This window comes from Silurus aristotelis (genome assembly GCF_946808225.1).
Source record: "Silurus aristotelis genome assembly, chromosome: 21".
In the NCBI taxonomy this organism is placed as follows: Eukaryota; Metazoa; Chordata; class Actinopteri; order Siluriformes; family Siluridae; genus Silurus; species Silurus aristotelis.
The window spans coordinates 17,184,330-17,199,899 of record NC_139594.1 but is presented as its reverse complement, the minus strand read 5'-3'; the positions used below and the strand labels follow the sequence as shown (position 1 = coordinate 17,199,899).

At 40.8% G+C, this 15,570-nt stretch overlaps 1 protein-coding gene across 2 annotated transcripts in view; it reads left to right on the top strand.

Annotated features, from left to right (window-relative positions):
* The window catches only part of LOC310716459 (casein kinase II subunit alpha), an 18,655-nt gene extending 3,085 nt beyond the window's left edge, over positions 1–15,570 (top strand). Inside the window, exons 2-13 of one of the 2 annotated variants that reach the window (XM_083523775.1) lie at positions 4,142–4,272; positions 4,738–4,849; positions 5,992–6,093; positions 6,865–6,915; positions 7,024–7,083; positions 8,210–8,293; positions 8,525–8,635; positions 9,911–10,012; positions 11,036–11,136; positions 11,879–12,027; positions 14,608–14,697; positions 15,343–15,569. In XM_083523775.1, coding sequence (XP_083379901.1) covers positions 4,172–4,272; positions 4,738–4,849; positions 5,992–6,093; positions 6,865–6,915; positions 7,024–7,083; positions 8,210–8,293; positions 8,525–8,635; positions 9,911–10,012; positions 11,036–11,136; positions 11,879–12,027; positions 14,608–14,697; positions 15,343–15,461 — 1,182 coding nt within the window. In that variant the 5' untranslated portion in view covers positions 4,142–4,171 and the 3' untranslated portion in view covers positions 15,462–15,569. Of the gene's footprint in view, positions 1–4,141; positions 4,273–4,737; positions 4,850–5,991; positions 6,094–6,864; positions 6,916–7,023; positions 7,084–8,209; positions 8,294–8,524; positions 8,636–9,910; positions 10,013–11,035; positions 11,137–11,878; positions 12,028–14,607; positions 14,698–15,342 lie in introns of both variants that reach the window. The other variant, XM_083523776.1, reaches the window with a different exon arrangement.

Below are 15,570 nucleotides of genomic sequence, written 5' to 3'. Positions count from 1 at the left end.
GTCTTTAGATGCGCTATAATACAGTTTTGCTTTCACTTGAACTTGGAAACACAAACCTGTTCCAGCATGGCAATGCCCTATGTGCACAAGGTGAGCTCCTTGGAGATCTGGTTAACATGCTTTGGAGAGGAAGATCTTGCTGTAGAGCTCTGATCTCATTCCTACTGAACACCTTTGAGATGAATTGGAACGCTGATTGCACCCCAGGTCTCCTCACCTTCATCAGTACCTGCCTGTCATAATTCCCTTGTGGCTGATGAACACAAATATCCATAAACACACTCCAAAATCTAGTGAAACAGCTTCCCAGAAGAGTGGAGGGGATTATAAGAGTTAATTGGGACTAAAAGACGAATGCAATGTTTAAAAATCACATACCAAACTTATGACCAGGTGTCCCAATACTTTTGGCAATATAGTATCATTTTGTGTTGTTTTTTTCTTCCACTTGGCGCATGATTTGTGACTTGCACATTGTTGGCCACAGCATGTGATATCAAGTTTAGCTGCGATACTGAGTAAGACTGTTCATCCTTCAAGGTAACTGGAAGTCAAGACTCAGGAATTTCTGGAATGATTTCTTTTGACAATGGACCACTGTCTTTTGTATCTGTAGCGTTTCTCCTGGTCTGGGGATGCTGCATGTTTGATGACTACTTTATGGCATATTTACAGTGAATCATCAGGACAAGATTATAAAATTGGTTCTTTCTATGGCTCCATGTTCCTATTAATCAGCACATTGGTTAGAGTATTAGGGCAACGACCATATGGATCAATTCCAGGTGTTTTGCCAGATTCATTGGTCAAATGCACTTTTAAATAATAATTTCTACGGTTGGCATACTGTATCTAATAGGACTGACTGTAATGTACTTTGAGCACCACACATACTTTATAGGTTTCTGAGCCATTCTGGTTAGCAAGCAGGTTCAACCAACTAACTTCCAAACAAATCTAACACTATAAATAGTTATTGGTAATAATAAAAAGTGAAGTTTGTGACTGGTTTTGTGAAAATATCAGTTATGTGGACCGATATCTAAAACGTTGGTACAGCATGCATTGTAACACCTTTTAAAGCTGGTAAAAGTGATGCAAATGCACTATTTAATGAACAGAGGGTTATTTCAAAGTTGCAGATCAGGATGAGAACAGTGGCAGATTTGCTTGTCTGCTATTCTGTGATTAAGGTGTTTTATTTTTTTCCCCCTCCATTTAATAAAAAAGTGATCATCATAACAAGCACCTTTGATGTTTAATTGTGCAACTAAGAAAAGTAAATAAACGTCACTGGACATTAGATAGTGAATTTTTTACGATAGCCAGTTTGGATCGTACCTGCCGATAACCCATTAATCAACTGGGGGGAAAAAAAAGACACTCCATGTAAAATAGTTCTGAACTTTATTACAAAAAAACAAACCAGTGCTGAATCGTGAATGTGCTAATTAAAAAAAAAAGTATGCATTTATAGTATTCATAAATGTTAAGGAAAATAGGAGACATGCATTCAAACTGAAGCAAAAAAAAATGTCTATTTTTTCGGCTTCTCCCATTAGCGGATCATCCGTCTCCATACCACTCTGTCCTGTACATCTGCCTCTTTCAACCCTACTAGCTGCATGACTCTTCTTCACCACATCCATAAACCTCCACCTTTTCCTCCTTCCTGGTGTCTCCATCCTCAGCATTCTCCTATCAATATACCCCATGTCCCTCCTCTGCACATGTCCAAAACATCTCAATCTCACCTCCCTCACCTTGTCTCCAAAACGTCCTACATGCGCTGTTCATCTAATAAACTCATTTCTAATCCTGTCCATCGTCGTCACTCCGGTTGAAAACCTCAACATCTTCAGCTCTGCTACCTCCAGCTCCACCTCCTGTCTTTTACTCAATGCCACTGTCTCTAATCCATACAACATCGCAGGTCTCACCACAGTCCTATTAACTTTCCCTTTCATTCTCACAGATACTCTTCTATCACAAATCACTCCTGTTATCACTCTTCTTCATCCACTCCATCCTGCCTGCACTTTTTTCTTCACTTCTCTAACACACTCTCCATTACTTTGCACTGTTGACCCCAAGTATCTGAACTCCTCCACCTTCTCCACCTCTTCTCCCTGCAACCACACCCCTCCACTGCCCTCCCTCTCATTCATACACATGTACTGTCTAACTCCTATTGACTTTCATTCCTCTTCTCTCCAGCACGTACCTCCACCTCTCCAGGCTTTTCTCAACCTGCTCCCACAAATCACAATATCATCCATAAACATCATAGTCCAGGGAGACTCCTGTCTGAACTCGTCCGTCAACCTGTCCATCACCACTCCAAACAGGAAAGGGCTCAGAGCTGATCCTTGATGCAGTCCAACCTTCACCTTTAAAGAGTCTGTCGTTCATACTGCACTTGTCTGCACATCTCTCTTATTCTTAAAGATCGGTACCAGCACACTCCTTCTCCATTCCTCAGGCATCCTCTCACCTTTCAGAATCTTGTTAAACAATCTTGTTAAAAACTCCACTTCATCTCTCCTAAACATCTCCACGCTTCTACTGGTATGTCATCTGGTCCAACCGGCTTTCCACTCATCATCTTAATCGCTGCTCTCACTTACTCCTTACTAATCCTGTCCACTACCTGCTTCACCATCTCCACACCATCCAAACCCCCCCCCCCCCCTCTCTCTCTATTTTCCTCGTTCATTGGCTGCTCAAAATACTTCCTCCATCTTCTCAACACACTCGCCTCACTAGTCAATACATTTCCATCTCCATCCTTTATTGCTCGAACTTGCAGCACATCCTTTCCAGCTCTGTCTCTCTGCCTGGCCAATTGCTACAAATCCTTTTCTCCTTCCTTAGTGTCCAACTTCTCCTACAGCACCTCATATGCCTTTTTTCCTTGGCTTTCGCCACCTCCTTCTTCACCTGCTGCCGCATCTCCTTCTACTCCTGCCTACTTTTCTCATCATTCTGTTTTGACAACCTCTTTCTCCTTATGCTCTCCTGCACTTCTTCATTCCACTACCACATCTCTTTGTTTTTCTTTCTATTTCCAGATGTCACACCAAGTCCCTTTTCTAGCTGTCTTCATCACTTCTGCAGTAGTTGTCCAATCATCCAGCACCTCTTCACCACCACTGAGCCCCTGTCTGACCTCTTCCCTGAATCTCACACTACAGTCTTCCTTCTTCAGTTTCCACCATCTTATTCTTCTTTTAGTCCTCACTCTCCTCCTCCCCTGCCAACACCTTGCAGTTTCCAATCTCCTTCAGGTTGCATGTTCTACATAGAACATAGTCCACCGGTGTGCACCTTCCTCCACTCTTATACATCACCCTATGATCCCCTTCTTCTCTATCCCACAACCTGCTTGTGGAGCATAGACACTGATGATATTTATCATCATCCCTTTAACCACCTTCATGTTATCACCCATTCAGAAACTCTCTTCACCTCCACTATACTCTTACTGTACTCTTTCTTCAGAATCACCCCTACACCATTTCTCTTTCCATCCACACAATTTTTCTGGTGGTTCCTCCCTTTCCACTTGGTCTCCTGAACACACAACATATCTTTCTCCTCTCCATCATATCAGCTCCCTCTCTCCCTTCACCAGTCATAGTGCCAACATTTGAAGTACCAACCCAAACCTCCACTCTCCTACACTTCTCCTTTCTCTGATGTCTCTGTAGACGTCTTCCTCCTCTCCTTCTCCTCCTTCGGCCAACAGTAGCACAATTTCTATGCCCTGCTGGCTAACAATCCCTGTGGTGGTTGTTGGTAACCCGGGCCACGACCGATCCGGTATGAAATTCTTATTTGTGAGCCGCATATAAGGGTTTGAGTTATCCGTTCTAAAGATGAACTTAACCTCACATTACAATGAGAAGTTGCCTTTTCTGACATGAAGAATTAAGTCTGCATTGCTGTAATTGTTCTGAGATTCCTTATTATGGCTGGATTTAAGTATTTTAATCCAATGTAACAGTCGGGATATGATGGTGGATTTATAAAGTCTTTTTTTCAGTTCTGCTTATCATGCTTATGTACAGACTGTACCATGACTGGTTTATGGTGTTAATTGGATAAACTTTAACTTAATCCAGTCTTGCCTTTCTCATAGGACTGAGAGAACCATTCACACATTTTGAGAATGTCTAACCCAGTGGCCAGCCGATCCCGGGTTTACCCAGACATCAACACACAGAGACCTCGGGAGTACTGGGACTACGAGTCGCATGTTGTGGAGTGGGGGTGAGCCTGCTGGTGCTTGTTGCTGGTGATAAGGATGTAGTACACTGGGATGGAAAAGTTGCTTGGGTGTTCGTTCCATCATGCTATTGATTTTGTTTAAAAAAAAACAAACAAACTACACAATATGCAGGACATGGTCAGATTGATGCAATGAGTCGTATGCAAACACACCAGTAAACACTTCAACCAAAATTGTTTACTTTTGTTAGATCACACAAAACTTGAGCTTCTGAACATTTTTTTCCCTTCATAATCAATGTTAGATTAGTAAATCTAGAAGTGAGTCCTGAATGATTTCTAATTACGGAGGTATCTTTAGTGCTCCGATATTAACTGATACCGTGATTGATTTGAATATGAAAATATGATTATATTAATAAAAATCGTTCAATTATTTCATTTTCATTTCACCTCACGTATTTAGCTGCATTTTATAACGCAGCTTCTTGCTTTTGTCTTTGAAAGGAACCAAGACGACTACCAGCTTGTTCGCAAATTGGGGCGTGGCAAATACAGTGAAGTTTTCGAAGCTGTGAACATCACAAACAACGAGAAAGTCGTCGTTAAAATACTCAAAGTGAGTACATTCCGTTGTCTTTATTGGTCGTGGTCGTTGAATGTGGTTTGCCGTTCGTTTGTATGAGCTACAGTAGCTGCTACCTTCCGGCGATTATGAGGAGATTGTAACGTAAAGCATGTTTGAATTTAAAATCATTATTCATTCATTCATTTTCTCCCGCTTATCCGTAATTCGGGTCGCGGGGGCAGCAGTCTAAGCAGGCCCCCGCCTTCGACTGCTGCCCAATCCTCACAGCACCGTCCCTTACGGTCCCTCCTGCAGGTGGTGAGCCCACGGGACCTACGTCACGGACCTTGGTATTTCCCTCGTAAGGGACCCCCGGAGCATAGAGGGTTAAGGGCCTTGCTCAAGGGCCCAAGAGCGGCAGCTTGGCGATACTGGGGCTTGAACCCCAGACCTTCCGATCGGCAACCCAGCGCCTTAACCACTGGAGCCACCACTCCCCTAAAATCATTATTCCAGATGTTAAATTTGCCGTTAAAAACCTTTAGAAACGTCTGCATATTTGAGTCTAGAAAAAGTACGGGATTTTGAAGTAAAAATGTGTGTAGGAACCCTGATGTATGATGCGTTTATAATTGATTATTGAATAAACCTCAGTATTTTTGTATTTTTTTTACCATTTTTACATTGGTGCACTGCTTTTCCACGCTTTTTGAGACCTACTTTTGGAGTTCATTTCAATTTACTGGCACAACGATATACCTGAAGAGACTAGACCTCTTACATTACATGCCATCCCAACTCTCATTTTCCAGGTCACTGATGAGCATCTTTGCCAAATAAGCTTGTTTGTATTGTGGACTGTAACTTAAAAAAAAAAAAAAAAGATTTGTAACTCGATCCTTTCGGCAAAAACCCAAATTAAGAGAGGGAGACTTTTTCCTTAAGAGAGCATTCTTCTTTCAACTGAACATGGCTCCAGATTTATTTGATAACATTTGGTGAGATGAGAGCTTTCCTTTATGCTATGCGATAAATGCTTGTGGAGATTAGCCACGGCTTCCTTAATTCTTCGCTTTTTACTGGAGACAGGATGGGGGCGAGTGCAACACAATCAGTGCCTGGATTGGGAAATGTTTTTGGATTCAGCTTTTGTCTGTTGTTTATTTTTCTCTTTTTTTTCTTTTTTTCTTCAGCCAGTAAAGAAGAAGAAAATAAAGCGAGAAATAAAGATATTGGAGAATCTCCGAGGCGGCCCGAACATCATCACGCTTTTAGACATCGTTAAGGATCCAGTGGTTCGTACCAATAATTATTAATATGATGCACTTACAGGGTTTAATTTGCTGGGAACTAATGAATCTTGTTCTGGGGTGATTTAGCAACTGATTTATTCCTACAGGTTTTCCCAGAGTTGCGATGGTTCGGTTTCTCATACTTATGATAACGATACGACAAAATTGTCAAAATATTTAAGGTTTTGTGTGGCAGGCCAACGTAGGCCGTGAGAATAAATGCGAGGTGAGGTTGGGCTTTAATGTTTCAAAGCCCAATTTTAGTCTTTTTTTCTCTCTGCTTTTGAATCTGCGTCGCCGTACAATAAAACGGAGCACACTGATTAGTCTCATCAGCTCGTCCGGCTCCACCCCCCACTCGTAACGGAGCTCGTCCACGCTCCTGTAGCTCAAATTACTGAAGAAGTTGATGCTCAATGGGTCAGAACTGTTTTGGCAGCAAAAGGGGGACCAACACAATAATGGGCAGATGTTATGCCTGATCGGTGTATATAATGTACAGTTTATTTTCGAGATTACTGTACTTTTAATTGTTCCGTTTTGCTAAATGATGTACTGTAATGAGTTAAATTATTAACAACAGTATACTACCCCCATTACTGATAATTCTTTAAGAATGTGTTGTGGTCTGATTTATTGGAACACTTCCCCATTAAGTTGGGAACTATACCCAAATGTATAATTTTATAAGTAGCTATTAAAATGTACTGAATGTTTTTATTTTATTTTTTTCAATGTTAAATAGACCTTTACTTTTTTTTTTTCCTCCCCAAGTCTCGAACACCCGCTCTGGTTTTTGAACATGTTAACAACACAGACTTTAAGGTAAAATTCTTGTTTCCTTATATTAAAACCTAGTCATTAATGGCATGATTTGAAAGTCAGTAAGGTGAGCCCAGGATATATTTTTGTATTATTCCTTATATTTTACAGCAATTGTATCAGACGCTCTCAGACTACGACATCCGATTCTACATGTATGAGATCCTAAGGGTAAGTTCCTGTTAATGGTCACCACAGTGGATCATCTACATCTGTCTCTTTCAAACCAACCCCCTGCATGTCTGCCTTCACCCCATCCCTATACCTCTTCCTTGGACTTCCTCTTTTCCTCCTGTCTTGTAGCTAAATCCTCAGCATTCTTCTACTGATATACCCCATGTCCCTTTTCTGCACATGTCCAAACAGCTCAATCATCTCCAAAATGTCTGCACGGTCCCTCGAATTAACTAATTTCTAGCCTGTTGGCTAATAATTCCTGTTGCGGTCGTTGATAATCCAGGTCTCGACCGATCCTGTATGGAATTCAAGTTTGTGATCTGCGTATGTTTTCTGCCGCAACTCTACACATTTATCCAGACTTGGTCGCGGCAATAAGCGGGCAATGTTTGTGCAATCCTAATTGCTGGCCTATTAAAATGTTATTTAGCCAATGTGAAGATACTTATAAACATGTATTGTGAGCTGTTTTCCATGTCATGGATAGAAATAATGCTCAGGTGTTGATAACATTTCTCTTGCGCCTAGAGATGGGTGGGAATGAAAGAGAAGTCGACCGTTAGTGGATTCTACCGATACCGATAGCTGTGTTGGGGCGTACTTGCCAATAGCTGATTAATCAACCGATAGTTTTTTAAATGGATACTGGATAAAAAAAAAAAAAAAAAAAAAAACACTCCATGTAAAATAGTGAAAAATGTATTACAAAAAAAGTACTGACCACGAAAATGTGCAAAATGAAATGAATACAAATGACCTGCGTGTAAAACTTATTGTCAGTGATTTGCCTCTAGAGGCCGCTCTCATAATGACAGCGGCCCGGGAGCCGGAAAAACCATCAGTATCGGCGATCCAGCAATCAACTATCGGTGCCAATTAATCAGCAAAACCGATGAATTGGTCGACCTCCTATAATAAAATCCCTCAAAAAATTTTAGAAAATTTCTTGACCTTCTTATCAATATCTTGGACTCGGTTGTGTGAGAGGTGCCGAGTTTGATTTTCTGTCAGGTTCTGAAGTAAGACTCAGCTGAGCCTGAAAGTATAGGAATATGAGAGGCATTTGGTTTGTTTATTCAATGAAATTGTACCTTATCTATATGTACCAATATCTTTTTAGGCCTTGGACTACTGCCACAGTATGGGAATCATGCACAGAGACGTCAAGCCCCACAATGTTATGATTGATCACGAGCACAGAAAGGTATTTCCACCTCTCATTTGTTCCATTAGTGTGGTTCTTGTCACACCCTGGACTGGTCCTCCAGAGCATGGTTGTTCATCGCTCATTGTCATAATAACTGCAAGGAATGCAAAAGGCTCAGGCCTCATGAGGTCTTTGATATGACATGGTATGATATCACTGATTTCCCAACACTTCATGTGATGTTTCTCTAAAACCCAGACCATGTGGTTATGTTGTTCGGTTTCTCAGCTCCGTCTAATAGATTGGGGCCTGGCCGAGTTTTACCACCCAAGTCAGGAGTACAATGTCAGAGTGGCTTCCCGATACTTTAAAGGACCCGAACTGCTCATTGACTACCAGGTTAGTGTTCCGACTGTCAAATTCCTAAAGAGTTGCATTTTAGAAAAGGTGAAATTGGCCTTTTTTTGCAAAAATGGAAGTTGTAAATTGTAATATTTACGAGGTGGTATCCAGAGGTTTCACGACTAGTTTTGTAACACGCCAACAGATGGTAGCACAAGGCTGCACGCACAGGCACAGGGAGCACCGACCTTCATAAGTCAGTGTGCCAAAAGACATCGTCCTGTGTACAGCTACGCAACTGGTGCTATTCTGACATCATGATCTCACTTCCCCACCCACCATACTCGCCAGATTTGCCTCCTGTGGATTTTGCCCTCTTCCCAAAGATGAAGGTCAAAGGTCGCCTTTTTGACACAATTGCAAAGACCCAACGTGAATCGCAGAAGGTGCTTGATACGCTTCGGAAAGAAGACCTACAGGACATATTCCAGAAGTGGCAGGAACACTTGGAGCGCTGTATTGCTGTGCAAGGGGACTATTTTAAAGTGATTGTGTGTAATGGCAGATAAATAATGTAATTTCTTTTCAACATAGCTCGTCTTGAAACCTTTTGATACCACCTCGTGTGTATATATGTTATGTCACCTGGTCATAAGTATGGTATGTGATTTTTGAGTATGGCATTCCACATTTAGTCCCAATTTGGTCTTAAAATTCTCTCCACTCTTCTGGAAAGATGTTCCACTACATTTTCTTGTATGTTTATGGATATTTGTGTTTATCAGCCACAAGGTAATTACGAAAAGCAGGTACTGATTAAGGTGAGGAGACCTGGGCCGCAGTCAGCATTCCAATTCATCTCAAAGGTGTTCAGTAGGGATGAGATCAGATCTCTATAGCAGGCCACTAAAAATCTTCCACTCCAAAGCTTTTTTTGTGGTATCATTTTAGAAAAGAACCACATATAACAGAAAAGTTCAGGTGACCCAATACTTTTGTCAATATAGTGTATATGATATTCATCCCAAAGATTCTCAGTGGGGTTAAGGTTTCAACTCTGTGGTTGCCAACCCATGTATAAAAATGCTGTCTCATGCCGGTCCCATCAGGGTAGGGAAAAAACATTGATGGAAAAACTCATATTAGGATATTCAGATAGTCAGCTGATCAAATTCTGAAAAAATTGCTGAACCTAGCCTGACCAAAGAAGCAACCCTAGATCATAACACTTCCCCCAAAGGCCTGTACGATTGACATTAGACATATTAGTGTGCATATATATATATATAGGTCGCCCTAATTAAATATTTCCTCTGTTCTTGTGATTGACAGATGTATGACTACAGTTTAGACATGTGGAGTTTAGGCTGCATGTTGGCCAGTATGATTTTCAGGAAAGAACCATTTTTTCATGGACATGATAACTATGATCAGGTGAGTGGCCGGCAGGTAAACGCACACACTGACTGATAACCTTGTTTGCACCTGAGTTTTTTTTGTTTAGCATCATGGTTTTTGAAGGATTAAATTATAAATAATTGGTAAAATTCTTTATATGTTAATGGTAGGGGTGTAACATACACGTACAAAACCACTTCGGTACAGGACTTTGCACACCTGTACCGAATGCGATCCTTGTTTTACATGTGGAACATAGTTACATTCTGAGTTTCCTTTGGAAACATGATTTATAGTGCAATAGTAAAAAAAAAAAAGACACTCTAGCTATGTTTCTAGCTATGATTCTTCTGCGTTTTTGGTTCAGCTCCGAGCAAGCTTCTCTTGAATAAATACATTTTATTATATTAAATAAAGGCTTTTGTTCAAGTTTGCTAAAAAAAAAAAAAAAAAAAAGTAGAACAGTTAAGTAGATCATATCTTTAGGAAATTCAATATAAAAAAAACTATTTCATTTTTCCATTTATTCAATTTTATTAAACCAATTAAATTTGTGCCTATTTATTCGATTGCTACTACATTTAATCAGTGTAATAAGTATATTTATTCTATTTTATTTTTATATACTTTATATATTATTTAAACCAAGCAGTTAAAATTATTTTTATTGAAAATTGTTTTAAAAAATGTAAACCGTTGTTGTTTACAAATGTTGCTAATAATAATAAACAACTTTAATAAAAAAAAAAAACAAAAAAAACGAGCACACCGTACAGAAATTAGACTGGACCGTGAATTTAAAAAACCGAGGTACGTACCGAACCGTGAATTCTGTGACCTGTTACACCCGAGTTAAAAGCATATAATAAATCCAGCAAGACACCATTTTACAATTTTGAAATAGTTTTACATACTGAAAATTGTGGAGGAGCCTTTTCCTAATATGCTTGAAAGACAGCTAGTTGATGTATGTATAGTTGACAGGTGTGCTTTTTGTTTGTTTTTCTCATTGGACTATTACTTTTACTTCGATGCTTAAATTGAGTTATTTTTCTACAGCTTGTAAGAATTGCCAAAGTTCTGGGCACAGAAGACCTATATGACTATATCGACAAATATAACATAGAACTCGATCCACGGTTTAATGACATCTTAGGCAGGTAAGATTTGACCGTTTTGGAGTATTTGGGGTGTACACAAAAGTGAGTACACCCCTCACATTCCAGCTACCATTATATTTTATTTAATACTAAAGATGGGTATCTTTTTATACTGAGTTGATATCAGGAGTACTGTGTTAAAATGGTGGTGCAGGAAAACGGGAAATTTTGGAACTAGAAATTGGTGACCCTGGGATGTCTGCAATTGATTGGAACTAGAGGTTGACTATTTGATTGGGCGACTGAGTAATTGGGCCGATTTGTGGCTTTTTTTTTTTTTTTTTTTTTTTTTTTTTAAATCATCATCATCAGACAATTATGCTGTTTTTTTTAGGCAGGTGCATCGCCCATACCAGCAGGTGGCAGTAGTCTTTATTCTGCATCCAAACTGGTAAACCATAAGAGCTAGAACTATAAATATATAAATGTAGCAGCGTTTACACCTGCCGCCATCATTTCTAACGGATCCGTGTTGCTTTTTTCAGTCAAGTCTGCCAAGTTGCAAAGACGAGACACAAGCGTGTTTAGTTTTTTTTCTCCGGTGCTCATTCGCTAAACTGAATAGCCAATCGGACGCTCAAAAACCCTCTGGCGTGTAAAGGCTTTACAGAAAACTTTTGTTGCGCACCACAAGGGTTCCAAACAATTGCCGAAGCCTCAGGGTCAACAACTTCTAGTTTTCAAATTTCCAGTTTCCCCGTGCTATTTCCCCTTTACCTACTATATGGTCTCATTCCTCCAGACATTCTAGGAAGAGGTGGGAGAGGTTTGTGCACAGTGAGAACCAGCACCTAGTCAGTACTGAAGCACTGGACTTTCTGGACAAGCTCCTGCGCTATGACCATCAAGCTCGCCTCACAGCTCGGGAAGCCATGGAGCATCCATATTTCTGTGAGTCTCACTTGATTTTTAATATGGGCATGCGGGTACATACATCAGGTTTTCGTCAGGGTCTTGGAAAAGTTTTTAAAAGTCTAAAATTTGAAAATCTAAATTTTAGGCCTTAAAAAGTCTTCAATTCACTGTTCTAGGTGTCCATGAATGCTACCTCTAATGCACTTTGAAATGTTCCTGCTATTTTTCGGGCGATGGAGGAAGTGCAAGTTTAGTGATACTTGGAAATCAATTTCTTCCATACCCCCCCGTCTTCTACATTTGCCTCTTTTGAACCAACTACCTGCATGTCTTCCCTAACTACATCCATAAACCTCCTCCTTGGCCTTCCTCTTTTCCTCCTTCCTGGTGGCTCCATCCTCAGCATTCTCCTACTGATATACCCCATGTCCCTCCTCTGCACATTTCAATCTCACCTCCCTCACCTTGTCTCCAAAATGTCCTACATGTGCTGTCCCTCTAATAAACTCGTTTCTAATTCTGTCTATCGTCGTCACTCCCAACGAAAACCTCATCATCTTCAGCTCTGCTACCTCCAGCTCCACCTTCTGTCTTTTACTCAATGCCACTGTGTCTAATCCATACAACATCTCAGGTCTCACCACAGTCCTATAAACTTTCCCTTTCATTCTTGCAAATACTCTTCTATCACAAATCACTCCCACTATCATTCTTCTCCTGCCTGCCTGCACTCTTTTCTTCACTTCTCTAACACACACTCTATTACTTTGCACTGTTGACCCCAGGTACCAGAACTTCTCCACCTTCTCCACCTCTTCTCCCTGCAACCGCACCACTCCACTGCCCTCTCTCTCATTCACACACCTGTACTGTCTTACTTCTACTGACTTTCATCCCCCTTCTCTCCAGTGCGTACCTCCACCTCTCCAGGCTCTTCTCAACCTGCTCACTACTCTCACCACAAATCTCAATATTATCCATAAACATCATAGTCCATAGAGACTCCTGTCTGACCTTGTCCGTCAACCTGTCCATCACCACTGCAAACAGAAAAGGGCTCAGGGCCGATCCTTGGTGCAGTCCAAACTCCACCTTGAACCAATCTGTTGTTCCTACTGCACACTTTACTGCTGTCACTCTGTCCTCATACATGTCCTGCACCACCCTCACATACTTCTTTGACACACCTGACATACTGTTGCTCACAGATGGTCACCTCTTCTCTCAGCCTGGCTTCCACTACTCTTTCCCATAACTTAATGGTGTGACTGATCAACTTGAATCCCCTGTAGATACTGCAGGTCTGCACACCTCCCTTATTCTTAAAGATCGGTACCAGCACACTCCTTCTCCATTCCTCAGGCATCCTCTCACCTTCCAAAATCTTGTTTAACAATCTGGTTAAAAACTCCACTGCATCTCTCCTAAACATCTCCATGCCTCTATCGGTATGTCATCTGGTCCAACCGACTTTCCACTCTTCACCCTTTAAATCGCTGCTTTCACTTCCTCCTTACTAATCCTATCCATTTTCTGCTTCACCATCTCTACATCATCCAACCTTCTCTCTATTTAAGGAAAAAATCGATTTAAGGCTGCGTTAATGCATTGATCTTTGCAAATCTATTAAAAATAAAAAACCAGAACATTTCATTTACATAAATATTTACAGCCTTTGCCGTCACACTCAAAATTGAGCTCAGGTACATCCAGTTTCCACTGATCATCCTTGAGATGTTTCTACAACTGGACTGGAGTCGACCTGTGGTAAATCCTGTTGATTGGACATGATTTGGAAAGACACACCTGTCTATATGAGGTCCCACAGTAAACAGTGCATGTCAGAGCACAAACTCTGCCTATCAGGCTTATATGGTAGAGTGGCCAGACCTCCTCAGTAAAAGGCACATGAAAGCCCACCTGGAGATTGGCAAAAAGGCACCTGAAGGACTCTCAAATTATGAGAAACAAAGCTTGAACTCTTTGGCCTGAATGCCAAGCGTCATGTCTGAAGGAAACCAGTCACCGCTCATCACCTGGCTAATACCATCCCTACAGTGAAGCATGGTGGTGGCAGCATCATGCTGTGGGGATGTTTTTTAGCAGCAGGAACTGGGAGATTAGTAAGGAACAAGGGAAAGATGAATGCAGCAATGAACAGAGACGTCCTTGATGAAAACCTGGGACGACTGTTCATCTTACAAACGGGACAATGACCCTAAACACACAGCCGAGATAACAAAGGAGTGACTACAGGACGACTCTGTAAATGTCCCCGAGTGGCTCAGACTTGAACCTTATTGAACAACTCTGGAGAGATATGAACATGGCTGTGCACTGAAATGCCCCATGCAAAGAAGAATGGGAGAAACTGCCTAAAAATAGTTGTGCTAAGCGTGTAGCATCAAACTCAAAAGACTTGAGGCTGTAATTGGTGCCAAAGGAGCTTCAACAAAGTATTGTTTAAAGGCTGTGAATACTTATGTACATGTGATTTTTATATATTAAAAAAAAAAAGTCAATACATTTGCAAAAATGTACACATTCGATTCTGGAAAAGTTTGGAATTTCGAGATGAAAAATGTGTAAAAACCCCAAGTATTTTGTTTTTCACAGATCCCATTGTCAAAGATCATGCAAGGATGGTCTCTACTTCAGGACTTTCCACCGGCTCCACTCCTGTCAGCACTTCCAGCATGATGACTGGTAACATTTATTTTTCATTTGATTCCTTTTTATCTCAACTTTGGAAGGCAGGTTTTCTGTAGAGTCTTTAAAAAGTCTCAAGTCTAAAATGTAAAAGTAAAAAATGTTAGGCCTAAAAAAGTCTTAATTCACTGTTGTAGGTCTTAAATACTATTAAACAGATCTTCATTTTCCGATGTCCATGAAGCGCTGCCTCTAATGTTCATTGAAAGGCTCATGCATTTGTTCTCTAGTTTCCGTGAAATTTAAATCGCTGTATTACAAATGAGACCAACAATTAGATTTCTGTTATTGGAGAGAATCATTTAAATGTTATTCCTAACGTTCCTGAACATTCGGTCCCGCTGCAGATTCCCGCGAAATTTAAGATAATCCACAACTTGCTAACGTGAGGTTCCAAATGAGAACCCGCAAATTTTCGGAACCGCGAATTATCGGGGGTCGACTGTACTTGGCTTGAAACAATTGAATCTAGGGTTCGGTTAAGGCCAGTTACAAACAATGTAATGTTTTTGATGTCGTGATGAAAGTCTTACATTTTATTTTAAATGGTCTTAAAACGGTCTTTAAAAAGTCAGAAATTTGACTTGATGAAACCTGCAGAAACCCTGAGTATTGTTCAGCTCTGGTCCAATTTTGTTTTAGGAGGCATCACATCCATGTCGCCGTCACAGCCCATGACCAACATGGCTGCTTCTCCTGTTATACCCTCGCCCAACATTCTGGCCACACAAGTCTCTACTGCTGCTGGGGCACAACCCTGATGAGGATCTACCTGTTCAACTCTTTATCCATCCATTGTTACTTTTAATACAACAAATCTGAGCAGAGACAGAATAGTTTGTTTATTTGGGTTTCCCCCCTCAGTTTGTG